The sequence below is a fragment of the Sparus aurata genome, chromosome 17, assembly GCF_900880675.1.
Source record: "Sparus aurata chromosome 17, fSpaAur1.1, whole genome shotgun sequence".
In the NCBI taxonomy this organism is placed as follows: domain Eukaryota; kingdom Metazoa; phylum Chordata; class Actinopteri; order Spariformes; family Sparidae; genus Sparus; species Sparus aurata.
This window is the reverse complement of record NC_044203.1, coordinates 24304587-24332515: the sequence shown is the minus strand read 5'-3', so window position 1 is coordinate 24332515 and position 27929 is coordinate 24304587. Positions and strand designations below refer to the sequence as shown.

The following is a 27929-nucleotide window of genomic DNA, read 5'->3' as shown; positions in this document are numbered from 1 at the left end:
TGAGATACTAAGGTAAGAACATCACAGCAAAGGCGTGTCTAGGAGATAAAGGAAGTTTGGTGGTTAAAATAAGAATTTTTTTTTAAAAAGCCTTCATTTCTTTTTTCATATCATGTATTTCAATGGGACCAAAAACAAACGGGAATACAGGAAGTGTGCCACTCTGAAACACACATTGATTTCTCTTTATATGATTATAACTTAGAAAAAATGGCAATATACAGCTCTTGACAGGATGAAATCACACCGATTCAAACAGTCCTTATTGGCTGGACGGTATTTGCCAGTTTAGTTTGTTCCATATTAGCGGTGTTTGCCAGTGCGGTTGAAGCGTTTGTAGAGGAAGCGGAGCCTCTTCTCCAAGTTATGTCTGTCCAGAGTCATCATTCTGTCTCCCACCATCCTCTTCTTTCTAATTAGACGCTGCAGTTCATTGCCTTTGAAAGCCTTCAGCCAGCAGGGAGCCACGATGAGGTCTTTGGGATGAGCTTTAAAGTCCCCTGCAGACATGAAGTAAAGAGATAAGTTTGTATATGCACAGTAGTTGGGATAAAGAAGAGCGAAAGGAAGCAAAAAACTGATTGTAAAGAGTTGGGAACTGGGGTACAAATCAAAACTCATCAAGGCACCATCTGAGCTGGGATGTTAAACTGATCACGCTGTAAACACAATTTATCTTTTCTCTGATATGGTCAATTTTTATGTACGCTTACTGATTCTCCTTTATGCCTTTTGTACCTCATATATCATGACGTAACACTTGGCTTTGATTCTTTGTTATCTAACACTAACGAGCAAACTTCAGCGAACTGATTGCATGAACAACACACTGAACATTATACTGACTTCATTCAACTAAACCATAAACAAACAGAGGGTCTCAAACAGGCTTTAACTGGTTCTGGACACTTACCTAAGATGCCGATGTTATCATAAACTCCATACATGCTCCTCTTCTCAGTCCACCTGTCCACCTTCTTCGGCTCAGGGATGGCATGCATCCTGATCAGGCAGCATGTCCCTGAAGATGACATATAGTTTCATGTCAGTATTGGGTAGTTAAATGTGATTGCAATCATTTTTGCAAAAAAAAAAAACCTGCACATATGCCAAACATTTACTGATTTCAGTTTTTTTCTAATTTGTATCACTGTAAACCGGATATGTTTGTGTTTCGGTCCGTTGTTCGGATAAAACCAAAACTTATTTTTTGAAAATAGAACCATGGGACACAGTAACAGGCATTATAAACGATCAATTATTTATTCTTAAAAACAAAACAATAATGAAAATCGTGGATGGATCAGATCTCTTAATCATCAGCACGTTTATTGGAATTATCTAGCTGATAAGAGAGAAGAAAATCTGAGGCTTAATGTCCTAAATTGACTTAACAAAAGCAGCGTCTACACACTCAGATATAGAAGTTAGAAGTAAGCAATAAACTGCAGCTAAAAAGCTTCATTTTAAAATACAAAAATGTGAGATTATCTATATGGGCCATGACAAGCAGGTAAATATCAGAAATAATATCGTCAGAAAACAAACCCTTATCTTGCATCTTGAATGAACAATAATTGTTACTTTCAAATTTTACTAACTAAAATGTAATTTTGAGGAAGAAATTTTAATCAGAAGAGAAAGATCTTCATTGACTGATTTATTAAGGATGCCTAAACAAACTAAATTAACAAACTCTCTTTGTTTTCACGACTTAATAAACTGAATAAACAAATAAACCTTAAAGGACAACACAGTTTCATACTGTTTTACTTTATTTATATGTGGCGGACCCTGCCACCTTTCTAGCTTCACATAGTGTTCTGGGGACCTTATTTTCCTCTGATAACAGCTTGTGTTTTCACTGATTACTGAAAATAATATTTCTGAGTTTGTGTTGTTACCTCAATATTATATAAAATATAATTTAAAACTAAGTTTAAATGTCTTCTCCAAAACTACACAGTAACCCTTTAATGCACATTGGGAAGAAAATATAAGTATACTGACCTTAGGTGATGTATAAAGCTAAATCACTAAATGTTTGCTCCTCTTGCCTTCTTTATACTGGCAGATGGTTTCTAGTTTTGATTCATGGTGTCGTTGTACTAGTTTTTGGATCCCTAAGTGCTCTGTTTCTGGTGCTGTGGCTGACCTAATTTCTCCAGTGGGGAATTAAGACTGTCTCGATTGATTTTATTTCACCCAGCGGTTATGCATAGTCACTGACAGAATTACCAAGAGCATGCACTGTATGCACAAGAAGTAACGCTGATGCTGAAGTGCAGACACAAAACAAACTGAGTGAGGCTACGCATTAATTACAAGTGCATATTAAAATTAGTAACAGTGCTCACCTGTAGAAATGCTCCTTGCTGTGTGGAGCAGAGTCCCAGCAGACTGACAGAAGGACGCTCCAGCCTTCAGGAACCCTCCCAGTGCAGACATGACTGACGTTGTCTACATGAACACAATAAAATTCAGCTTTACATGAAAGGTTTTCCGTTCTAAAATGGTTATTCGACGCTTATTCTCTGTGTTTCAACAAGTTAGCAAGACAGTTTTTTTCCCCATACAACACAGCGTTAGCTTCGTTAGCTTTTCAAGTATCTTCACAGTGACCCTTAGCTTTAGCTTTCGCTAGCACATTAGCTACATTAAATGCGGTTATAACCGCGAACATTACCCGTTTCCAGTTCCCGCAACGATGACCTGTCCACTTAATCTTCGATATTGTTACAACACAACATAAATGATAGCCTTATACAGTTATATGACACTTAAAACTTCATGTTATTGAGGCTTCAACATGCTCCTACTGGCCGCCTCCATCTTACTCTGTGTCCCACAATGCACAGCGCTGGTACCGTAGTGTCATTAGAGAGGCGCAAAAAAAAAAAAAAACGCTTGACAGTCTGCCGTTGTTAATACATCTTTAACCCAGTAGAGGGGGTTAGCAGTACCAGAGACCACATCCGTCAGTTCGGGAGTTTGAATGAAAAGATGCGTTTTTTTATAAGTGAGAACAGTAAAACACATTCGTTCAGAAAATGAAGTCTATCAAAAAATATGTCTAACTGACTGACAAGTTTTAGCTTGTATTCAAACAGTGTTCATCAAGGTAAGCCACAAGCTAGCAGAGGTGGAAGAGGTAATCACATCCTGTACATAAGTTAAAGTATAAATACAGGGCAATTACTCCACTACACGTAACAGTCCTGCATTCAAAATTAAGTAGTAAAGGTAATCAAGCTTACTATCAATAAACTTAACTTAAAATAGACCCATAACAGTAAAGGTGCTCATTTTGCAGAGAAACAGTTAATGGTGTTTTACTATATGCTTCATTTGAACTGGACTGCTTTATTTGCTGTTGGGTAGTTTAATCTATAGGGTTAGGCTACAGTGTGTCATTTAGTAACAGTTTTGGTTGGTGGTGTGCCACAGGATTAAAAAAAAAAAAAAATGTAAATAACGTGCTGTGGCTAAAAAAGGTTGGAAAACACTGCTGTAGAAAGTCATGACCTCTGGAAAACACAGCCTGTTTTCAGCTTTGTGACAATGCATTTTCCAGCTAATCCAACAGGGCTTTTAAATAGTGTATTCATCTTTGAAGGTGGGAGAATTGTCTCAACCCATAAAAGAACACATAATCCTTCAATCTATCTAATAACTTAACATTGAAAATCGCCTTATTTGGAGATACATGGCACATGGAAGGGTATGTGTCTAAAAATAAAAGTCTACTATTGCAGTCAGAGAAAGCATAAAAGATATAGCATAGTGTACACTTTATTGCAAAGTTGTATTAAATGGAAATAGTGTAGAGTTGTGAAATTGTACTTGACTGATTAAAACTGATCAGGTTTTTTTTTCTGATATATTTTTTTGTTTGTTTGAATGAACACCTGCAAATTTTCAGTTCTCCCACACTTAAATAGCAGATTGCAAGTTTCATTTTGCAGACTCTATTCTTTATAACTAATGTTAGTCACTGTTGCTCTCTGTTTGCTGAGCAGAGAGAGGTACTGGTGTACGTACATAAAGTCACACCCTTTGGACGGTCGCAAATAAATCCACTGTACAGCAGTATCAAACACCTTAAACAAATCATCAACAGGCTTGAATAGACAACTGAGAGGGACAGCGAAGGTTTCACTTTTCACGTCACGTCCCATCCACTCACATATGGCCAGTAAAAAAGTGATAACTATGTGTAAATTGCTACAAATTGTCACAAACAGCCCATTTAAGTACACAAGACATGATGCATACCACCAAAAATGGTTTTGTAATGGTGACACAGTACATTTACTCAATCAGAATCAGAATACTTTATTAATTCTAATTCTGATTCTGATTGAGTAAATGTACTGTGTCACCATTACAAAATCATTTTTGATGGTGCAGAAATGTCAAATTGTTGTTATAGCGTTCATGTTGTCTTGAAATGATCAAACTGCACGTTTATCTGTTATTGTTGTGATGCTGGTGTAAAAGATGATAAGGTAAATGATCCCTGACACAATGAAACTCTTGGACACATTTCATGTGCGGGTATGCATCATGTCTTGTGTACTTAAATGGGCTGTTTGTGACAATTTATAGCAATTTACACGTTATTATCACTTTTTTACCGGCCATATGTGAGTGCATGGGACGTAACGTGAAAAATGAAACCTTTGCTGTCCCTCTCAGTTGTCTATTTCAAACTTTGCTGATGATTTGTTTAAGGTGTTTTATTTGCGACAGTCCAAAGGGTATGACTTTTATATGTTCTCCAGTACCTCTCTCTGCTCCATGAACAGAGAGCAACAGTGACTAACATTAGTTAGAATAGAGAATAGAGTCTGCTAAATGAAACTTGCAACCTGCTATTTAAGTGAACGTGTTGCAGGTGTTCATTCAAACAAAACAAAAAAAAACCTGATCAGTTTTAGTCAGTGAGAGCAGCTGGGATGAAAACATGAGAACCTGCAGACATCCAGGATGTTATCTACTCTCTCTCTTTCTCTCTCTCTCTCTCTCTCTTTTCACACACACACCCAAAACACACAGACGCACAGACACAGATACTGATACTTTCAGTCTTACTGTTCTAAAGACCTAGATGGAATATTTTGTCATTTTCAAAGAAACAAGTGCGCCAAAACTGATCTTTGTCTTAATTTCATAATGGCTAAGGCGTCAGTATGTGTGTGGAAATTCAAACCAGACAAAACATTTTTTGAAAATGTTATATTCCATTCAGCTTTAACATAAAACCACACTGCAATGACCTGTGCAGAGAAGAGCAGCTTGTCTTACAGTAAGTGCCTGCCTGCATGTGTGCTGCAAGAAACGTTTCGACCTTCTTCAAAATATGCTGAGATACTTTGGATCCACAGTAGACTAAAAAAAAAGACACACAATACAAATTATATAGTATAAATCAATCTTTATGTGCAGGATGAGTAAATCAAAGATTAGCATTTGTTGCACTAATAATTCCAAGAAGAAACTTTTATTGAGCATTTAGTTTCTGCACCACAGATAAGCGGTCATGTTTCCATGTCGCACTCAGCACAGCGCTGATCAAAATGCTGACTTAACAAAATTAAGAATTTCTCAGCAGAGCAGCATGTTTTAATCTGAGTGCTGCTTCCTCTGCCAGTAAAACCCAGTGGAACATTATAATTCATCACCTACACAAACAGTCCAGAATACTGTGAAATAATCATGTCAGTTATTGAAATTATATCACAGCAGTGTTTACAATAAGTCAGAAAGCCTTACACCTGAGTATTTAATGTGTTTTAATGCCTGTTAAGGGTTAACGCAAGAACAATGAAGTGAGAGCTTGTAACAGGAACAAACTACTCACTTGCTGTATTTCTACAGAAGCAATCTGATTTGACTATTTTCCAGGCTTGCCCTTATTAACATAATCATCTGCATTTCCTCACGCTCAAAGCTCAGTTGTTTCCGTGTGAGGGGCATTTTCCTTCGCGTAACTTTCACCTCATATTCAGATACAGTGCTGGTGACTAAACATCAGCTCTAGGAAAGACCACCTCACACATGTGACCGGCAAATGCCCCCAACGCAGCCCCCAACACAGTTTGAACAGTTTGTTCTTATCTGAAGCCCCACTCTGAAATAAGTGCGACACTGATTTAAATTTGAAGGCTGACAGCTTTTAGTGTGAATAGGAAGTTCGAGGTGGATGAGATGAAAAGACTTAAGGCTTACAGTATCACTCACCCAGCAGTCACATCATGGCGGTTACCAGGGAAAATGTCTCCACAAGATTAAGAAAAACAGCTCTGTGGTTTCACCCACATATTCTCAGTTGTATCCATCAAGACACCAATCTTATCCTAATCTATCACAATCAGCTATCTATCTAGCTGTGCTTTCGACTTAAAGTAGTTTTTCCAACCCTTTTTTTTTTGCAGTTTTTCAAGACTTCTATGTTTGTTGAAAAATGCTGCAACACCTGACACATGAGCTGCAAACGCAATTGTTATATATTCCTGATTGTCCTGCTTCCAGCTTTTCTTTTCGCTGTCACAAGTGTATTATATCAGCTGATCAATTCCCCAAATCTTTGTCTTGAAGGACCTAACAGGACCCTTAAATGTTAACTCCAACATTTTACACATTAAAGTGTGTTTACGGGTCTTGGGGAGTACTACTGCATATGTGAAAAAAGTAGTATGGAGCCTTTTGTAGCTCCAGATGAAGCTGCGTGTAATCTAATAAACTGCATCCAGTGACTGTGGAGCATTGTGGGTTACGTAGGCACCATGTTTTGAAAAGCAGTCCATTCCTGTAGCATTGCACTCCATTAACAGTGTTGGACATAGTATGGAAACAGAAATTGGCTGTTTTAAACTATATATTCTTCTTCTCTTTCAAATCCTAGCACCTAAATTACCCACAATGCAACTTAGCTACTGAGTGACATCACTGGAGGCACAAAGGCTTTGTACTACCTTTTTCTCATATGAAGTAGTACTCTCCAAGACCAGTAAACACACTTTAATGTGTAAAACTGGTGGAGTTACCCTTTAAATTGATCTTTGGTATTACTAGGTGTGTGAGAAGTGTCTGGCCTTGCCAGTTAGCTAGATAGATAGATCCTGTAAATAGATGAATCATTGTATAAACACGGTCACAGTTGAATAACAAATGAGGCATATAGACAAGATATACAAAGGAACTGAACTAGAATTAAAAAGGGGGACAAAAAAACCAGAGGTATATTGTCGGGCACTAGCACGCAGAAAGTCATGACATGCGCATTTCACTACTTTTTTCCACTGGAAGGACATCCTACAGGATAGATAGATAGATAGATAGATAGATAGATAGATAGATAGATAGATAGATAGATAGATAGATAGATAGATTTTATTGATCCCAAGTTGGGAAATTCTGGTGTAGCAGCAGCATTATACACAGAGACAATAACCACACAGTGAAATAAGAGGAACAACCTAGAAAGAGGAACAACCTAGAAAGGATACTTCATCATGTTTTCTTCACTAGAAGTGCACTTATGGGCATTATGCCAGTAAACGATCCAAAAATCAGATTGTAAGTTGTAAAATCAAATAAAATAAATGTTAATCTATAAAACTCAACCTATTTTTTTTAAATATTTTTACAATGAACCACAATCCCTCAGTGATATCTGCTAAAACCTCGGCTGTTAAACAAACATTTGACTGGCAGTGTAGGCCTGTTTCGGTGCTGTAAGAACTGACGCAAAAGGAAAACAGAGAAGTGAGAACGATCTGTATGATTCACTTTCATGAATATCCACCAGAGCAGGATACCATATTACTGAAGGGCCTCATTCTCACCGTGCTGCTGCTGATGGTTATGATGAGAGCTGTGACTTAACCAGCGGTGACTGGCAGTGACGAAGGAGGATTGGTTTGGCGTTGCGCTTTTGCCATTTCGGTTTCAAAGCAACAACTAGAGCTTCCGTGAATGATGATGAAGTGATTTGTAAACAACTGGCATTCAGCGCAGTATGAAGAAAAATTTTAACACACTGCTTATTTTGGATAAAACCATTTCCAAAAAATGTACTGCATTTTGAGGTACAAACACAGTTTGTCCTACTGTAGATGCTACTGCACCGTCTGTGTTTCTTGCGTATGCTGCGGCTTACAAATTGAATAATGTTAAATTTTTTTGGTAGGGTATTTGATATGAAGATCAAACCAGAACGACTAAGAGAGAATCCGTGGGTGGGGAGTGGGTCTCCCTGTTTACATCTGTGTTACAGTTTCCAAGCTGACAAAAAACGACCGCATCAAAGCCCTGCTTGTAGCTGAAGTCACATGATCAGGCAGAAGAACAGACACACTTCCCCCTCCGCCCCTGTCAATATATAACTCATCAACCCCATTCACGAAAACACATCAGAGAGTGCGTCAGACAGAGAGAAAGACAGACCTAAGGAGGTAGAAAACATAGTCGATAGAAGTTCAAGAGAGGGAGATTGAAGTGAAGTTTTTACTAAAACAAAAGCAACAAAAAGATGCTGTCGGAGTGTTTCATCTTCGGTGTGATTACCTTTCTTACAGCAGGTAAATTTGTGATAACTTTTGGCAATTAAGAGTTCATCAGACGCACATTTTTGGCAGGCTTTTGTTTCTGAAGCTAATTGTTTTGTGTTGTCTTCCTCAGGGGCACAATGTCAAGACACGGAGGTGTTCGCTGAGGCAGGCTCTCAGGCTTTACTGCCCTGTAGATACAGCTCTTCATCCACAGTAGCCCCTGCCATCATGTGGAACAAAGTCAACAAAGGGTAAGACACAAGTTTATTTTTCTGCCTCTCCTTGCTTTGTGTATCCAGCCCCGAACACCCTCACTTTCTTCCGTCAATACTTAAGACTTGTATCTGTACACTGATGACACTGTATTGTTTGTGACACCTCCCTCCACAGCACTGTTTGGAGAAAGGAAAAGAATGGTCTGCAGTACCGGGGCTCTAGCTGGACCCAACGAGCAAAATGCCCCCACTCCCAGTTTGAACGAGGCGACTTCAGCCTGCAGCTAAACAACGTGACGGAGCAGGACGGTGGAATTTACACTTGCAGGGTGGTGGGCGAACACAGGGTCACTGAAAGCAGGATCATGCTCATAATCATTAAAGGTAAGGAAACCATATGAAGCTCTATAGCCCCCGACTTATTTATTGTTTATTCTTGAATGGTGGTTTTCTTTGTTAAATCATTGTAGAAGATTTATACTTTTATATGAAATCGATAAAGCATCAATTGAGCATGCTGAGACTCAGAGTATCCAACCAGTTGGTGAAAATATTGAATTTTTTGGCTTTGTTTATTTAGTAGTTAAAGCAAAAAAGTGAGTCTCATCCCCATGTCTTCAAAAGACAGATGCTTCGGGTTGGTGTCCATCCTGAGCTGCCAACCCAAAGTGTCTGCATGTGGGATGAATGAAACCAGCTCTAATACATGGCAATAATCTCATCCTCCCTGTATCCTTTACAGTGTCTGTTTCTCCGTCGGTGCCCATGTTGGGGAGCGACGTTTCAATTGGCTGTAAAGTGACTCCAGAGCCTCATGGAGTCACTGTGCGGTGGATGCTAAACAACAGGCCATTTCGGACTGCTGAAAGTGTTGTGAATGTAAAGGCGTCTGTGAGAGTGACAGGAAACTGGACCTGTGTCGTGGGCTACGAGGGCAAAGAGGGGCGAGCTTCGGCAACCCTGGCTGTGAAGGGTAAGATTCGAAGGAGATGCAGAAAACTGAAATGTCTTCAGCGGTTTGGTTCATCTTTTTTCCACAACAATTGTTCCTAAACCCTCCTCTTTCCCTCACAGGAATCATCCAACCATCCAAAGACGATGCTAAAGTCTACGCTGCCGTGGGATCTGCCATCACGCTCCCTTGTGTGTTCACCCCTGGGTTATTCCCAGCTAAGCCGGCCTTGGAGAAACTCAAACCTGGGTCTCTTCTTATACACACTCCTGATCGCCTCCCTGCTTCTTTTGTTGCATCCTCGCCGTCCTCTGAGCCCACCTCGGATCACTCTGCCACTTTGAAAGAGGTTGAGTTTGAGGACCAGGGCACGTACAGATGCTCTGGGATCATAAAGGGACACTGGCTGACTCGAAACATGCAGCTTGTTGTTGCTAAAAGTAAGCTTCCACAGATTCAGTTAAAGCTCGAGTTTCAGCTGTTTTTTAGAAAAAAATTTATTCTAAATGTATCTGTCCTGTTTTTCTCTCAGTTGACAGCAGCACCCTGTCAAAGAAAAGAGACTCCTTGACACTGACCTGCCAGCTGACCGACACAAGCGAAGTCGTCGACTACGAATGGGTTCATGTGGTCTATGACGTCAACGGCACCCAGTCAGTTGAGTCCATCCAGAAGGGGAAGACTCTAAGCTTAGACAAGGTGTCGGAGGAGAACCAGGGCGAATGGACATGTCGTTTCTACGGAGAGGAGGGCATTTTGGGAAATGTAACACACCATGTTCATCTGATGGGTAAGCTATGAATAAATATACTCAAATTATATCAACATACCAGATTGATGCCTGTGCAGAAAATTATGTAAATATAATATTATGAATCATATTGTGCCTTTATCTGACTGTGGTATTGTTGTTTTTCCTCGCAGGTGGTCTGAGTGGAAAAAAATCATCAAGTGTCTCAAATAACACCGTTGCCACGGTCGGGCTCAGCATTCTCCTCCTCGTTCTGCTGCTGGTTTTGGTCAAGATGTACCTGAACCACCAAAGGGTAAGACCTGCACTTCACAGCCATTTAACCCTGTATTAAATATTAGAAATTCATTTTGATTAAAATACAATTTTTGTCATTTTTTGGGGGGGGAAATAAACAAAACAAAGACTGATGTGTGAGATGATTCCAGTTTTCAAATGTCTCGCAAAATCTTGATATAAGGGAACAGTTTGTGTTTCAATCAAGAAAATGTTTTGCATTTGTTTTTCATGGAGTGAAATGATCTTATCTCATTAACTGATTTCTAATGTTATGTAAAAAATACATGTAAAATATGAATTATATATACATGTACGAGTGAATTCACACATCACATTTTGAAGTCGACTTGCGGTGATGCTCATTTAAACAACTTTACATATCTTTCTTCTTTCCACAGAGGAAAAGGATCTTGCAGTACCCCGCGCTGGAGACGATTGTTCATACCACCTCCAACGAGCGGGAGGAGAGAGAACGGAACCGAGAGAAAAAGTAAAGACACGGTGAAGCAGAGGCATCGCAGGACAGATCTCACAGCCCTAAACTGAAGTGAGATCCATCGTCTTCATGCCTGCAACACGTTCGGAGGCTTTTGTTTGCACAAGTTTTGTAAATATTTTCAGAGCAGACGTTGTAGCAGCACTGTTGTTGAAATGTATTGTCCTGTAATCTGAGTTGTAACCGTTGTTTTACTGTACGTGAGGATCTGTTTCTATATGTAACTACCGAGAATAAAATGTTTTGAAATAAAGCAAACTCAACAGAAATAGATCTGGTTTCTTTTATTACAGTATATACAATCACAAGCTCTCTTTCTAATGACTGATATAAATAATATATACAGAAATGTACAGTGTCCGTCTCTCCATTGGTGGCCATATTGTGGAACGATGTATCAATAATATATACTCTAATCTATAAAAATAACATTTTATTATATTTACACATAACACTGACCACATGTTTATGTATTATTAGATGAAATAATACTCATTATACATTATTTTACATTAATTACAGGATTTTTGTGGCTTATAGATTCAGATTGAAGACATTTGTGTCAAGTGCTGTGAAGATGTATAATTTACTCTGTTTGCAAAGGTCCATTTCCCCTTCTGTGTGCTTCAGTTTTTCATGAACCGTCCCTCTGTCCTTATTAATTTGTCTCTGCGGTTCAAATTCATGCACTGAATTTTAAGTTTGCATTGTTCGGTTCATTGGCAGTCTAGTTCTGGATCCAAAGAGTGACTACAGGACTTTAGAGTACAGCCTCAGAGCTACACCTGACTACATTCTCCGTCCTCATGCTCTGAATGTCCTTGAAGGTCCCAAGAGGCCAGAGATCGGCTGATGCCCTCCAGAAGCCCCTCATGTTCGGGTTCTAAATGATCCATGACTTCGTCATCATCAAAGCACCAACCAGACCAGTCCACGTTTACACCGTCTGAAAAGACAGCACTGAAGGACAGATGGAAACAGAAGGTCAAAATTTACATTTAGCAGGTGCTTTTATCCAAAGCAACTTACAGTAATTCATACATACATACACAGTGGCGGCTGCCACGCAAGGTGCCGACAAGCACATTAGGAGCAGTTTGGGGGTTCAGTATGTTGCCCAAGGAGACTTCAACATGCAGACCAAGGTAATAGAACCAGCAACCTTCCAATAACAAGACGATGGCTCTACCCCTGAGCCACAGCTGCACCAAAGTGAATGATTTTCTGACTGTGTAAGTTCTTACTTTACTATTAAATACTGTATGTCTTTAGGCTCCATCTCTGCATCTATGCAACATTATAATGATGAATGCAAGGCCTAAATGTTGTCTACCGTCCCAGAAAGTATCAAATATCTAAAAGAAGCACCTGCATGCTCAATATGATTACCCAGGGTATTCAACATTGGAAGATTATGAGAAAAAAGGGACAAAGAGATTAAATAATGCTTTGATAAATATATCGTAAAGTAGAAATCAGTAGAAAGCAATACAATTGGCCATTTAACAAGGAAACAGTTAAAGTGTTTGTTAGAGTTTTTTGTGTAAAATACTTAAAAACAAAGTTTGAACAAATGTTTCATGAGATACAACAGAAGAACATGCAAATTAGGGCTCGCGCAGGCACAAAGCACTCTGAGGTGAGAAACATGGAACAAACGGTAATTTTAAGTTTCCATTCTCACAGTCTGTCCATTACGAGCCTACTCGACGCTGAAAACTAATTTCAATAGTAAAGATTTGACTGCAGTTTAAAAATATATGTCCTCACTAAGAGCAAAACAAACTGAGAAAAGTACTATGAGCATTTTGAAATTGAACTGTCTGTTATTTAAGAGAGAAGCAAGACATCTGTGATGCCGATGAAAAGTTCTGCACCAAAGGCAGTAAATGGAGACTCTGACAATGGGGATCGGCTAAATGACACAAACTATTTGAATCTCAAAAAACATCTAGAGAGTGTAAAAAGAGGACCCGGGCTCTTGTCAGAGTGCATCCTGCACCCCACTAGAGCAAAATGTTGAATCAACCCTAGTTCAGCCTTTTATTCTGTGAACTGTTTTCCTCATGTTGTTTTTTGTTCTGTTTTGTAAAACAAGTAAACTTCTGTCTGAATTGTTACCTTTGTTAATTGTGCCTTAAAGTATTCACACTTGAACTAGAATTTACTGTTCCTGAGATCTGGCGTAGAACATTTTTTACCAAAATATTATAATGTCACAGTGGATTTAACTTCTGACCTTCTGGAGATAAAATGTTCTCTCAGACATTTGTGTCAAATGTCTTTGTTCTGCCAAGCCTGCTGCCAGCAGAGCCATAAATGATTGCTTGCTTAAAGCAGTGACTTTAAGTATTTTAATACCATGTAGATCTTCCATCTGATTTTATTGCACAAGCTCAGTGTAAAGGATCACAGTTGAGTTCCTCAAACATATTGATTCAATGTGAATACATTTAATAAGTGTTCACGTACAGTTAATGCAAACTTATGCATACACCCTAAATGCACATTACATATAAAGTTACCGGGAACTTTATACATAACATAATAAGTGTTTATTATTCAATACATGTACTCATACATAAAAGTAATGCACTTCAAATAGATTATTCTGCCTCTTGTAATAAATCACACATCCAAATTCCTGAAGACAGTGTTTTTCGGCAAATTCCTTTTTTTGAGTGCGGATCGCCAGATTAAATAAAACCACACACACCTCCGAGAGCTTCACTTGCTCTACTTACTTTTGTCAATCCAGTTATGTGCCTGTTCTGGGGCACACAGCCTGTGACGGCTAAGTAAATAAACAAACAGGTAAAGTTTCTTCGTGTGTTGAAAACTGGGGACTTCTTCTACATGCAAAACTGTGGCTTTCAGATGCCGAGACCGAGAAAGCTGAAGTCACACCATGATTTGGAAGATAAAGGGATGTTCCACCTTTGAGTCACACGTCAATTTTAATACTTGACATGTGTTACCTGCATGTTTCATCTTTTGAAGCTTTCTTTTCATAACCACTTCCTTTCCTACTGTATTTGTGTTCATTGTTGTATGTACATCACTTGTTTAACAAATGACCGCCTATCTGGAAATGTGTCAGATTGTGTTTTCTGCTTTAGTATTCTTGACTTGTTTTGCACTGTGAATGGGCGGCCAGAGGCTTTTTCCCCACATTACCCACCTAGTTAACAAGTTGTTAATTAGTCAAACAATGACTAACATGTGAAAGTAAAGCACACTTCGTCATACTAACCTGTCCCTCTTTTCATCTTCCTCTCCATCCACCAGCTGCTCCTTCCATCCTCCACTCACTGTGAGAGCTCTGCGTCGCATCAGCGCCACTTCCTCTTCCCACTCTGTGTCTCTGTCTCCATCACTGGGCGGTGGTGAGGGTGTGGTGGAAAATGACGGGGAGGGAGAATGATACCTTGACCTCAAGTTGGTCGTTTTCAAGTTTTTGTCTCTTATGACTCCGTCCCTGTCCCTCACTCTACCATTGACTCTTTCCAGAAGACCCTCCAGAGGCGATGTGTGTCCATTGGGATTCTGTCCCGAGACGGTGAATCGTGCATCCTTTGCTTGCGGTATTGTTTGAAGACTATTTGCATGCAGACGAAGTCTATGGTCTCCTTCAATGATGATGTTAGGATTGGACACACTCCTTTGGGTTTTTATTTTGGGCCTTTTGTTGTAAAAGTTCCAATCGGGCAGCTCAGACTCAGACATCGTTTGGGGGTCTGGAGAGTCTCTACCTTCCCTGTTCCAAAACATGCCCTGGTTCGGCTTCAGGGAGCCCAGCTTCAGCACCCGATGTGAATCTGAGCTTTGGCCAGAGGGAAGAGAGTTTCTCTTGATATTTGTGTTGTCGTCTGAGCCAGAGTTGGATGGAGAGGAACCCTGTCCTGAGCTCTGAAAGAAGTGCCGAGTCCCGGGTCCCTGATTGGTGCTGACAGGCCTCCTCCTGCGTAACCCAGGGGACCTCAGTTTTTTTGAGAAACCCCAAGCCTCTTGAGATGTTGCCATGTCTCCAGACTGGCTGTAGATGGAATTTCTCCTTGTGTCCTGGTTCAAAGAGTGGGAATCTGAGCCTCTCTCAGGCCCCTCCCTGGATATTGTTGGTTGGTTAGCAGGTTGTGAACTACTATCTTCATCAATTGGGTAGTCAACATCTGGATATCCACCTAGTAGGAACACATGTGGTCCAGTTGTGTTGTATCGTGATGGATCAGATGCGGTACTAAGAGCGAAATGATCCAGGTTAGGGGTAGATTGCCTGTGGCTCCAGGTCACATATCGCTCTTTAATCCTGAGAGTTTCAGCTTCTTCCTCTGTATGGATCCCAATTTGTTGTCTTCTCACTCCCATTTCTATCCATTCATATCCTCTGATTGCTTGTCGCCGACCAGCAAAGCTCTTTCGCTCTAATTTGCGATCGTTGTTGTTGGAATAGGAGTTCGTAAAAGGAACACCAGCAGTGTTAGTGGCATCAACTGGAGGATTTGGTTCCTCCGCTTCGTTAGATGCCATCGTCCCATTTATTGATTGGGGGATTATAAATTCCTTTGTAAGTTCATCCACAAAAGTCTCTTCTCCCGACTGAGTAAGAGGTTGCTCTTCTGTCTCCATATCGTCTGTCTTGGCATCTGTAACAGGTTTGGCCTCCAGCTGCTGGATTCTCAAGTTTTCCAGTTGTCTTTTGTTCTCTTCCTCTTTCCAGCTCCTCAGTGTGTCCTGACAGCATAAAACAGCAATGTATGAGTATCTTATTAGATTGCTATAATTTCAAAACTTTTGGTAAGGTATATCAGTTTTTACCTGTGCCTGGTGGATGGTGGAGACCCACGTGGAGCAGCTCTCTGAGGTGCTGGCTGCGAATATGTAGACATTCATGGCACTCTGGAGCTCACCCACCTCCACGAGAACAAATGAACCTTGGAGAAAGGCGGGCATCATTATGGGATCTTTTATATATGTACACAGAATCCAGCTGTCTCCTAACATGACCATAACAAGGTGTTACTCACAGCCATCTTTCAGCGCTATACAAAACGTTCTGTCAAGGGCCAGAGGAGGTCGAACCACTTTCAGGCGCTCTCCTTTCTTCTGGACTTTGGTCACTAGAAGAACATCTGAGAAGAGTAGTGCCACCACCTCCAGCTGCATCACACCATGTGGGCGGCAGAAAAAAAGAAAGATAAAAAGTTGAACAGTGACTGAGCTGAGCAGTAACTGAGTGCACTGGCTCCACTCACCTTACTGTCTTTTCTCCCCCGAATCTTCAAGTTCTCCTCCAGCAGCAGCTTACGTACGACTCCAGGACCCACTCCTCTGATGGGGCACGTCAGGTCAAACTGGCAGACCTCTCTCACATGCTGTCAAGGAAATCCATCATGAGTAATTGTTAGGTAGAAAAAAAGAATTTGAGTGTTATAGTTTATCTTTGTAGAAATCTATGACGCTCAGTATCATTATTACAGCTTGAGATTTTGCATGAGCTCTGGTATCCTGTGTGATATTAAGACGAGAAGAAGAAATAAAGCATCACATTTTTTTTTTTACGTGATAAAACAGTTTTTAATGTATTCCAGTGATTTATGATAACTAAACTAACCAACTTATATTTCCTTCATTTTGAATAGTTCATTTTTTACATATTGAATACAGCACAGTAAACAGAACTTTGTGAGTTTGTATTTCTTCTACATTCAAACAAAATATACGGCCTCTAGAGGAAAAAGGATTATATTTTACCTTGTCAATCTCTTCGTTTATTCCCTCCACCTCGTATCCCTCCACCCTCAGAGCAGAGATGTCGAGAGCGAGCTCCTCATCCTTCAGCCTCAGGTAGTCGTTGATGCTCTCCAAAAAACTGTTCACGCTGGATAACTAGAGAGGAGCAAGAAGAAGACGGTACAACTGAAACGCTTGAGACGATCTCATTTAATTTGTAATATAAGTTATCCTTTCAATTGGCAAAGCTCTTCAAGATTGAAAAGTTTCTCACCATGCCTCTGATGGTGTGTTCCACATGAGCGTCCTGGGTGTTTTTCAGCACGGCCTTGAGCAGTAGAGGGTACTTTGTGATCCTCTGATGGGGTTTGGCTTGCATGTCCCCGACACGCATACGGTCACACTGAGGGTGAGTCTCCACCCACTGGAAGCAAAGGAGAAAAAATATGACAAAGTCTTAATTAATAGACGGTCAGTTTAACCAAACGATGATTTAGAAATGTATTTTGTTTATGCTTCTCAGATGTTGTATGAAGAGCAAGAGGTTTGTCCTCAGGGACGTCAGTGGATTGACCTGATCAACCAGGAAATCACTCTTTCGTTATTTAACTCCACAGTGTTTGACTGATGGTAGAGCAAATCTACCACAACAAAACCTCCCACAGGGTATAAGTGAGTTGTTTGTGTTTTTGTTTGATTCGGATGAGAAGACCACTTGACGCCCACCGTGGACCATTTCCTGGTAAAATGTGTCTGCTTTGTTGTTAAACAAAAAAACATCACCTCCCACTCGGGTTGAAGTGTGAGGGTGTGACATAAGTGAAAAAGCCGGTGTTAAGTAAATACATTTCTACAGGGGTTGGCCCCTGGGTCTTTACACAAGCACTGTAGGGTGCCAGGTTTCGATGAAAACGGGGCTTTCAGTCTTCCAGGCTTTTATGTAACTGTTTTAGAAGCGCAGTCACTACTCCTGATAATGTCTTGACCTCAATTCTGTGAACAAGAAATCCTTTTAAAATGCTGTCTAGGTCTGAATCATCTGGAGAAGACGTTAGCGGGAAAAGTTGTGAACTGTGACAGCTCACCCACAAGGATGTGAAAGCATCACAAACCACACTGTGCCACCATTAATAATACAACACTTAGTCATTACAGTGAATTCCATTGAGGCGTACTGGATGGTAATAATGGGGTTTGTGTGCGTGATTGTGGGTGTCTGCTGCTCCTTGTACCTGGACGAACGTGAGAAAATGTTGGTTGTTCTCCATCTGTCTGCGTGTGAACTCCATATTGTTTTCCTCCTCCCAACAGTAATGCTGGTAACAAGAAAAGCGCTGATGGAACTGGGGACAAAAAAAATAAAGGATATATAACATATAAGATCAGTCCTGCCATCAACAATTGATGAAAATGTAGTGGGTGCCCCACCAGAAACTACAGCATATGTGAAAAAGTAGTCAAGCTCTAGACATGAATGTGCAAAATCTGATTAAAAAATATGTGGACATAGCCGGACTGTGGGACACAGAGTAAGACTGAGGAAGTGATGTCACTTGAGACAATGTCTGAAGACAACAAGCTTGAAATATAAAACAAATGAGTCGTGGAGGATCCAGTGAACGTTTGTGAATTTTTCAAGAAAAGATTAAGGCCTTGACATTTTTGGTCAAAGATGCTGAATTTATATATTTTGTGCAAGAATGGAAATTGAAGCTCTTTTTTTTTTTTTTTTTTTTTTTTTTTTTTAAAGCAGTATTATGTAGAAATTGTCATCACCGCCATTGTGATTGCAAATCCCTGGTCTGTAACAATGTGTAAGACATAATGTAAGTGCTAAATACAAACTTGTATGTGACGCTGTGATCCTACCCTCTCACTGCCTCACAAGTTACATAGAGCAGAAACAAGTGATGGGGGGAGGGGTGGCTGAGACAGAGACACCATTCAACCTGTTACAAGACACTGTACCATCAACATTATTGGGAAGCTGCTATTTTACGGTAATAAAGTTACGTCATGTTGCTTTAACGTTAGTAAATAGACTTTTCGTTCCGCTTTCTGCGTCTGTCTTTAATTGTTGTCCGTGAGCTTCTGTAAAGCCTGCTGGTTCTCATCATAAAAATTCTAAGTATTGTTACAGTAATTGACCTTGATCCGTGTCTCAAAGTATGCCGTGTTGGATCCTTGAATTCTTTTTTAATTTGGTCTGGAAAGTCCCCAAAGAGTCATCGAATTAGATGTTTATGGAGGTGTGGGAACCCTTGGGCTCACAAGACCTCTGCTGTCTGCTTCTCGTCTTTGCGTGAGGCTTCATGAGCTGCTTCTAATATAAAACACTTGGCTGTCCAGCTGTACTGTCAGCGGTCAAGTTGCATTGAGGGTAATGCAAGTGCCAGGGTTTTACAAGCTGAGAAATGCATGGGATCAAAAAGATTGTACCTCAGTTTTTGCTGTGTCACAGAAAAAAATAATTCCATTGTGAGTCTGGCAGTGTTAAAGGAGTACAACGCGTAACAGTGTGGAGTTCGCTTTTAATTGACTGTCAACAAATCACATTTTTGGAGTCGTCTCTAGCTCTCTGACTCCATTTTGGACTGAGATCCAAAACAACTTTTTATTTTTCATTTTGAGCTGATGTGCATGAGTAAGCTTATGGAACTTGAAAGTAGGAAGAATGATAAATACTTACTGAGAACACGGCTCTTATCTCTCATCTTATTGCCTTATAAGAAATACATTTCTAAGAAGTGGCTGACCAACAAAATACCCAGTGTTGATATGTGCGATATTCATATTACGGAGAAGAATTACTCATAACTTTGAGAATCCATACCATAATTATACCATTATACCATAATGCATCACAAACACACCTAAAAATGTGTATATATTATATTGTTTACCTATAATTCCCGTACTAAGGTTAATTCTTTTCTTTTTTTTCCCACACACGTTAAGAAGGCCCCTCTGTTTATCTGATGTTGTTTCATTTATTTGGTCAGTCAAAAGAGAATTCAAGAAAATAAAATGACTAGTGCGTAACTGTTATCAGAATATTTTAATTAATATATTTACAGTAAAAGAGCTATTTGTGCAATAGATTTTATGTGATTATGTCCCATTCTGTTCTGTTAAATGATTACATGTTATATTATTGGACTTAGTGATGAAGTGTACAATTCTTAGGACTTTAACTTCTGCTTCATTGTACTTCTTTCTGCTTCATTGTACTTCTTCTGGTCCACATCATTTTGGGGGCAGATAGCTTGAGTTACTAGTTACTTTGTGTGTTGCATCAGCGCCGAAGTTAAGAAAAATTAATTCATTTATTTTATCAACAATGGGATAAAAAGTAATCAGTTGATCCTTGGCATACAGTATACATGTTAATATACATACAATTTACTTTAACTATTATTTTTTTTATACTTAATCACAGTTAATATCAGATACTTAAAGAGTTTTACTTACGTACTATTTGTATGGGTCACCTTTACCAAAGTAATACTCGAACACGATATCTTTATTTTCACTCAAGCAGGACTTCTGGGTATTTTTTTTACAGCACTGGCTGGACTATTATTTCTAATCATTTAACTGGTTACCAGCATTTTGATGTTGCAGCTGGTTGTAGTTGGAGCTTTTTCTTTAACTATTTTATATGCTGTTGGGTCATTTTTTTGTTTAAACTCTTGCAATCTATTATAATTTACACAAACAAATAAGTTCTTGGAAATCTTTACACTGCAATGAAACTGGTACTTTTAGCTGTCTGATACATTTAGTGGAGTAAAGAGTAAAAAAAAAAAAAAAAAAAGGTGTAGTAAGTATAGTATGGGTAATGGGGGAATATACGTTTAGTGGCATAAAAACTGAAATACTCCCGTGAACTGTTTGTTAGTAAAGTACTTGCATAAAAGTACATAGTCACATTCTATAAACGACCCTCTGAATGTGTTTGTGATCTTGCAGACAGTGTGTTCATACTTGCAGGCAGCCGGCCTCCAACATCATGGGGTCAAAGGGCATGCCTGTCCTCCGGACCTCGTGCAACATGGGATAAATCACCTCCTGCCAGAACAGCTGGTGTGCGGCGAGGATGGAGGGAAGGTTGGAGAAAAGCAGCTCAGGGGTCACCTGTCACAGGAGGAAGTCATAACAAAACAAAAAAGATCATAGTGTTAAAGTTTAACTCCCCTGCTTTTAAATATTTTCCATCCGCTCAATGGAAATCTGTCGCTGTGCTTTATTTTCCACTTGTGTGTTGTATTCTGTATGAGCCTTAGCGGATGTTGTTGTTGTCGTGCCAGTCGATGTATGTCAGTGGTATGCAGATCAGTGGAAAATAGGCCTTTAGAACGAAGTGTGTGTTGTGATGCATGTTTGTGTCTTTCCACTCTAGATGAGGCTGCATGCTCTGCACACTGACCTCCAGGAGAAATCCATGTTGGTGCAGGTTGACAAGAGCAGCCATAACCAACTGTGAGAAGCAGACACAGCTTTGTTAAACATCCTGTGGAAAATCCCGCGTCAGCTCTGACATATATGAGAAGAAATTAAATGACACAATGTCAGCAGGTAGAGAATGAGAACATACGTCTTTTATGATAATGAGCTTGTTGATGTAGCTGAGCTCAGTGTGGACAAACTCCCACAGCGCCTCCTGCTGGTGCCTCTGCGTCTTTGTCATAGTCTGAAAAATGTAAACAAAACAGAGGAGGAGGCGAGAGAGTGGAAGATGATTATCAGAGATGCATCAAGAATTTATCAAAATGTGTACAGAAGAAGTCTCAACTTCAGCAAATCCAATGAAAAAACAAAGCACTTGTAAGTAGTGGAATGTACATTTTAAAGTACTTATATTTTTGAAAAAAGATCTGATCACTTAACACCGCTGGTGTTATTTCACTTTTCATTATTTTTACACTTCCCTAGCTTGTTGGGAAGCTCTGAGACCTTAGCCCATTCATTCCTACAATGCACATACATTTTTTAAAAACTGGTCATAATTAAGTACATCTGCGTGGCTCAATGATCTGTTTTTTTTCTTTTATAGATTTGGAAAACATTAAAGCTCTTTGACACAGAGGAATGAACTTCAGAACATCAGGCTTTTGATACACAGACAATACTTTGTTAGCGGTGTTGTGCCCAAAAGTCATGCTTGAGTAAAAGTAAAGATGCTGTCGGGATAAAACATTACTTTGGTAACGGTGAAAGTCACCTATACAAACAGTACTCGAGTAAAAGTAAATTTATTTTCATGCCTAGCCGGTTATAGGATCAATATTCAGCATTTTTCTGATTATTGAAATCAGGGTTTTTATTTATCCTATTACAGATGAAATAGGAGTAATTTAAGTTATAAAATAAATATAGTGAAGTCAAAAGTACAATAATTGCCCGCCAAAATACTTGAGTGAACACGTGAGTAAATGTACTTAGTTACAATCCACCACTGCTTGTTAGTTCTGCCTGTTATGATCAAGTCATTGGTGATTTTGGTCTTTTCATGGGGTTTGTTGACAGTGACAGAAATGTTAATACTGTCAGAGTTATACTCTACAGGCCCGTACAGAATGAGAGTGCACTATCTCTGTCCAGTTCTTCTCCAGCGTCGTTCCCAGACTTTCCTCCTTCCACATCCACTTCAGACTGACTGGCACAGCGTAACTCCCCAGATCCTGCTTCAACACATCCAGCTGACCACGTTCCTGAAAATTGGTGAAAAAACCGACAGGACAAACAGAGGAATTCAGATGAATAGGAAGGAAAGAAAAACAGAAAAAAAGAAGAAAATCTGAGTCATTGATTCCTTTGAAAAGGTCATTAACTGTTCATGTGAATAACAACAAGAACAGCTGTGGGTTGTTTCAGTCAGTTGATTACATGGACACAGTTAGAGCAAGTCTGTATCTGTTTTTGAGCATATCAGCATTTAGTGTGATGAGAAGGAGACAGGATAATACCTCAGACGCTGGATTTTTCTCAGACACTCCCTGGCTGAACAGGACCTGTCTCAGAGCAGCTCTGGGTTTGGCCCCTGCAGACGTTCCCTTACTCACTGTTGCAAAATCAGTCACGACCTTCTGCTTCGTCCGCCGCTGGAAAGACAGAATTATGTCAGGCCTTTCTGTTTCAGGTTGACTTACAAACATGCACATTTGATACTCAGTAAAAAAATCTATTATAAGTAATATAATACACAAAAACCTTACACAAAAATGTAAAATCTGCCAAATCACAGTTTCACATGTAAATTCAATATTTTCACATGAGAATTAAAGTTGTAACACGTGAACAGCAAATAAAGTTGCATGTGAACTGGACATTTTACCATTTGAATGAACATTTTCACATAAGAGATTTACATTTTCACATGTGAGTTACCTATGCTCATATTTTTTTCATGTGTGGGTCAGTAAAATATACTAATTAATGTCTATAAGGATACTAAGAGCTTTTTTTGCAGAGCAGTGAGAGTATTTCAACCTGTTTAACCCAGTGAGTAGTAAGGGACTGTCGCAGCACTAGAATCATAAAAAAGGTGATTAGAAAAAGTTGATTTGTGTTAAAATGAGGTTCAAATATTAATAAAACAGTGGCCGGTTTTCGGTCCCTTCCGTGGAAAGAAATACAACTTAAACAACTAAATTCCACACTGAAATGTCTTGATTAGAGGAATTCTCTCACTGAAAAATGCATCAGTCTTTATATTAGCAGAATGAAAAACTCAAGCTGAAAGTAGTGGAGTAAAAGTGGAGTAGTATAATAAAGTAGCATAACCTGGAAATACTCAAGTAAAGCGGATCAAAACTAAATTTAAGCGCAATGGTTGAGTAAATGTGCTTAGTTCCATTTCACCACTTGTGATGTCAGAACAGGAAGCAGCCGCCACCCTGACACTTCTGTTTCATTTCACTCACCTGATAGCCAAACGTACTGAACCGGCGTTTCTCTTGTTTCTCTGCTGACCCCCTGCGGTGAGTGTTGATCTCTGCAGCTGCTGTCTTCCCTTCAACAACATCTGGCTGTCTGGCGTCCACATCCCTCTGCCTGTCCCCGTCCACGCCGTCTCGCCACGGCACCATTGTTTCTTCCATTAGTGACTCATTTCCCCCACCGTTGTTTACATGCGGTGCTTTGGAGGAAAGGCTGAGGACAAGCACACTGGGGTTACTCATTACCAAAATAAGGTGTGTAAGGGAACCAGAGAGTGAAGAGTTGGTATTAGAAGAGGCTTCCCATGAGGGTGGAACACAGAATGGAGGGACATTGTTGGCTTTGTTATCATCCTAAACGATTTACTAAAGCTTTACAAATGCCACAAAAACAAACAGACACAGACGATGTGATCTTTTAAGACAGTGGCTCCCAACCTTTTGACTTCTGACCCTTCAAAATAAAGGATGTCTGCTGTTTCATGTGTCTACTGGTTGTGAACAGCTCAACCAAAGATTTTTTTCCCTCTTTGTTTTTATTGTTTAATGTTTATATTCATAGAGACAAGTGAACCAGCACAACACACCACAGCATGTATTGCCTAAACTAGATTGCAGCGGCACTAGATTAACTTTAAAATTCATAAAACTTAAGAAGAAAATAGCACCAAAAAATTGCTACGATAAAATCATCATACAAGTAACAGTAAACAAAACAAAAAAAACCTTTTCAACTGCATTTTAAAACAATCCCAGTTTTGGTTCAGTTTTCACATGTCAATCCCGTGAACATAAAATGTCCAAATTAAAATGTACAAAAGGGCACTGTACGGTTCTCGTCTGTGTGTCTGAGCCAGAAAACCTGAGAGGTACCATCAGATCGCTGAGCACATGCGAAGCCTGGTTATTCAGGCTTTTTATTGATTTATTGATTAAAGGTCAAATTCACCCAAAAATGACCCTCAAGCTGATGGAAAGGACAGAGGTTGTTATTCACTGTACCAATAGCAAAACCCACTGAGGCAATGTGATTGTGATTATTGGCTAAACAGATAAAACATTTAGTTGATTTTGATTTTGAGAGTCAGAGGAATTTTTGTAGCCCACGAAACATCTCTGTGACATAACAGTGTTTCAGCATTCTCGTAAACAACTAATAAAAAAAACATAAAATGTCTCCTTACAGCTCGCCTGCCGTAATCCAAATCTCTGGAAGCCCTGAGGTCTAAATTTGATTTGTAAAAACGTTATTCACGACCTTGTAGCTGCTGAGCTTAAAGTGTTTGTGTGCACTTCTCTAAAAGTGGCTGACTGCATGTCCAGGGTTTAAATGATGTCTTTGAATTCAATTTGGGATCTTGGGACTTCCAGAGACTTGGGTTATGCTGGACGAGCTGTATGAAGCCATTTGTTTCCCCCCCATCTACTTCAGTTGTTTAAGAGAAAGTTGCAACACAGTTTTGCTGTGAAGCTCCACAAATGTTTTGTAGGCTACAAAACTTCCCCGGACTTTCCATCAGCATTAGGGTGAGTAGATGATGAGTACATTTTCAATTTTTTTGTTGAACTTATTCTTTAGTATTGGGAAATTTAAGAAAAGCAATCAGAACTTAACATTTGTCATTCTTCAGAATTGTTTGGTCAGATCTAAACGGCATCCTGTCCCAACTTTTTATCCCACTTCTACCACATGGCCCGAACTTCTCCACTCATCCACTTACTTACAATATTTTTTTGTATGGCAAAAATGTGATTTTCTCCTGTGATCTTATACCATTTAGATTTATCTTGCGTCCTAGAACGTTCTTGGATTGATTCTTTATAACGGAACAGACACATGGTCTTTTTCACTGGTTGAGTGATTTTGTGATGTGCCATGTTCTCTTGTACGTTGTGTTCGTTGTTTTTTCCCACTTCTGCAAATCAAGCTTCCTCTTGAGGGACAATAAAAGTCTGAACTGAACTCAACTGAACTGAATCCTGAACTCAAAGTCAAAAGAACAAAATAATAGAGTTTATGTCACAGAAAAAAAACATCAGCAAATCATCTATAAAACACATATAGCACAGCACAGTATATTCAGATATTATATCATCTTGAGAAGAAGATGAAGAAGAAGTAACCCAGAGGAAACGAAAATTGGAAAAGAGATCTCAGTAGTGTCTCATTCATTTCTCCTAGACAACTATGAGTTCCATGTGAGACCAAAGTGAGGCTGTGGCAGATTTCTCCTGTTTCTCAATTGTTTCTCCTGAGAAACAGGTGCAAAAAATCTCAACTTGGGCTCCCTGTAAGTTTCAAAGGAGATCTCATCAAGCTCTCAATGAAGATTCAGAATGTCTCCCCAGTGCTGGAAAGGAGCAAGGTTTAAGCGGTAAAGTGTCAAGTCTCACCTATTGCTCCTAAGGAATTTTAGGAGTAACAAATGAGAAATGTTTGAGACCAAAAAAGACAACAACGAGACTGAAATGAGAACTCTCATTGAGCTCCTTTATGGTTCCATAGCCATAAAGGAGCAAGCTTTGAGCAGTAAAATTTTCCTCTGGGAAACTATTGCTTTCTCAAGACCGTGACAGACATACTGACTAAATACCAGAAGTCAGTCAGGCAACCGGGCTGTCAGAGAAACAGAATTCATTACTGTTGCGTCTCACAGACAGTGACACTTATTTAACAGGACACCAACAGTTTCACACGGCTACAGCTCCAGTTACACCGCCGTGCGGGTCAAAGGGTAACTCCGGGACTCATCTGACATCAGTTCCCACAAATCCAACACTGTTGTAACTTGAAGAACGTCCTGCTGCAGATTTAAGTTACAGCAAATAGAAATATGTATATTCTCGAAATGTTTGACCTCTTTCTGATATTGCTGCTAGAGAACTGACATTTTTTAAGTGTGGTGTTAGATTACTGCAGTGACTGGTGCTCATGATCCCTTTTTAATCAGTTATTAGAGGTTACACCAAAAGCAAACACACTGCCGACAGGTACGCTGCACTAATCTGCTCAGCCTATGTTGTCAAACTTCAAAGGTCTGACGCAAGCGTTTTCATCACGGTGTCATACCTGTTTACAATCACTGTCTGTCCCACGGAAACACACGACAGACGGTAGATTATACAGCAGTTGTAACACTCACTTAAAATTGATAATGGGTCAGTAAAAACAGGCCTCCAGGTAGTTTTATAGCCTCAGTAAATTAAAAAGACAGCACACACAGGACAGTCCGTGGATCCCAGAGCAAGTAACTTACTGTAATGAAGACATGAGGTAAAATGTTCCTCTTAAATATCCTGCACCCTCGCCTCCTCACCTTCCCAGCAGTTCCTTTTGAATAGATACAATTATAGAACTTTACCTGGGCTTGCTCGGATCCATTTTGTTTCACCCAGTCATCTTTGGTTTCTGTTAGTTTTCTCCTCCTCTTTGCTTCTCTGTCTGTATTCGGTCCCTCCCTCTCTTCCTTTCACCTGCACCCCTGCCCTCTGCAACTGGCCCGACGGGAACAACTGGATTCTGCAGCCAACAAATCAGTGCTCAGGGCTGGTTAATGTGTCGCAGGCAAAAGTGCTTAGAGGAGTGGAGGCGGTGACTGATTTTTTCTTTGAGGAGGATCCATTGTCATTTCATGTCAATAAGGGGTTATTGATCACCTTGAGCAAACAAGAGGAAATCATTTTAAGAGGGGGAAGGGGGGGTCTTGTAGCACATCAGTGGTTGTTTTTTTGCTCATTACTTGACAGAAAGAGAAGTATTCATGTGAAATTGACCATGACAATCTGATGTTATGGGCAAGTGGATGTGATCAGAGGATGTAGATACAGGAAAGAAAGAAGGTCAGGTCAGAAAAGACTTGACAGTTAAACATTTACAGAGACAAATGTCGTTACAAATGTGATTAAATGTTTAAAGCTACAGAGCTGGAATGCCGACCGACGGCATCGCTGAGGTTAAGGACATGTTCACCTCCTCATTAACACTCAACTATTTTTTCACATTTATGCTT

At 39.7% G+C, this 27929-nt stretch overlaps 3 protein-coding genes across 4 annotated transcripts; 1 reads left to right on the top strand and 2 right to left on the bottom strand.

Annotated features, from left to right (window-relative positions):
- Nucleotides 1-100: 100 nt before the first annotated feature.
- On the bottom strand, nucleotides 101-2873 carry mrpl51 (mitochondrial ribosomal protein L51). Its single transcript, XM_030393593.1, has 4 exons — nucleotides 2687-2873; nucleotides 2358-2460; nucleotides 914-1021; nucleotides 101-500 (listed from the first exon to the last, which is right to left on the bottom strand). The coding sequence occupies exons 2-4, from the start codon at nucleotides 2446-2448 to the stop codon at nucleotides 304-306; spliced, it is 396 nt and encodes a 131-aa protein (XP_030249453.1). The 5' UTR covers nucleotides 2449-2460; nucleotides 2687-2873; the 3' UTR covers nucleotides 101-303.
- Nucleotides 2874-8414: 5541 nt separating this feature from the next.
- Nucleotides 8415-11521, top strand: lag3 (lymphocyte activating 3). Its single transcript, XM_030392520.1, has 8 exons — nucleotides 8415-8585; nucleotides 8686-8806; nucleotides 8946-9154; nucleotides 9513-9743; nucleotides 9845-10162; nucleotides 10255-10512; nucleotides 10647-10768; nucleotides 11151-11521. Exons 1-8 carry the CDS (start codon nucleotides 8537-8539, stop codon nucleotides 11244-11246), a joined length of 1404 nt encoding a protein of 467 aa, XP_030248380.1. The 5' UTR covers nucleotides 8415-8536; the 3' UTR covers nucleotides 11247-11521.
- Nucleotides 11518-27464, bottom strand: plekhg6 (pleckstrin homology domain containing, family G (with RhoGef domain) member 6). Of its 2 annotated transcripts, XM_030392519.1 has the most exons (15): nucleotides 27282-27464; nucleotides 23905-24133; nucleotides 22948-23082; nucleotides 22555-22692; nucleotides 21576-21671; nucleotides 21408-21458; nucleotides 20966-21115; nucleotides 18211-18321; nucleotides 17253-17402; nucleotides 17000-17134; nucleotides 16501-16620; nucleotides 16273-16405; nucleotides 16064-16179; nucleotides 14502-15979; nucleotides 11518-12208 (listed from the first exon to the last, which is right to left on the bottom strand). In XM_030392519.1, the coding sequence occupies exons 1-15, from the start codon at nucleotides 27299-27301 to the stop codon at nucleotides 12028-12030; spliced, it is 3243 nt and encodes a 1080-aa protein (XP_030248379.1). In that variant the 5' UTR covers nucleotides 27302-27464; the 3' UTR covers nucleotides 11518-12027. The 2 variants fall into 2 exon arrangements, with proteins under 2 accessions (XP_030248379.1, XP_030248378.1); XM_030392518.1 differs by lacking the exon at nucleotides 27282-27464 and having other exon boundaries at nucleotides 23905-24465.
- Nucleotides 27465-27929: the final 465 nt, after the last annotated feature.

Bases quoted from the DNA above. Each gene is read 5' to 3' on its own strand.
- mrpl51 (XM_030393593.1), bottom strand. From the start codon at position 2,448: ATGTCTGCACTGGGAGGGTTCCTGAAGGCTGGAGCGTCCTTCTGTCAG. The intron at 1,022-2,357 runs GTGAGCACTGTT...TGTCATCTTCAG, and splicing joins AGCAAGGAGCATTTCTACAG to GGACATGCTGCCTGATCAGG. The intron at 501-913 runs GTAAGTGTCCAG...TCATGTCTGCAG, and splicing joins TGATAACATCGGCATCTTAG to GGGACTTTAAAGCTCATCCC.
- lag3 (XM_030392520.1), top strand. From the start codon at position 8,537: ATGCTGTCGGAGTGTTTCATCTTCGGTGTGATTACCTTTCTTACAGCA. The intron at 10,163-10,254 runs GTAAGCTTCCAC...TTTTTCTCTCAG, and splicing joins GCAGCTTGTTGTTGCTAAAA to TTGACAGCAGCACCCTGTCA. The intron at 10,769-11,150 runs GTAAGACCTGCA...TTCTTTCCACAG, and splicing joins TGTACCTGAACCACCAAAGG to AGGAAAAGGATCTTGCAGTA.
- plekhg6 (XM_030392518.1), bottom strand. From the start codon at position 24,162: ATGAGTAACCCCAGTGTGCTTGTCCTCAGCCTTTCCTCCAAAGCACCG. The intron at 21,116-21,407 runs GTCAGTGTGCAG...CTCCTGTGACAG, and splicing joins AACATGGATTTCTCCTGGAG to GTGACCCCTGAGCTGCTTTT. The intron at 16,621-16,999 runs GTAAAATATAAT...TTTCCTTGACAG, and splicing joins TAAACGAAGAGATTGACAAG to CATGTGAGAGAGGTCTGCCA.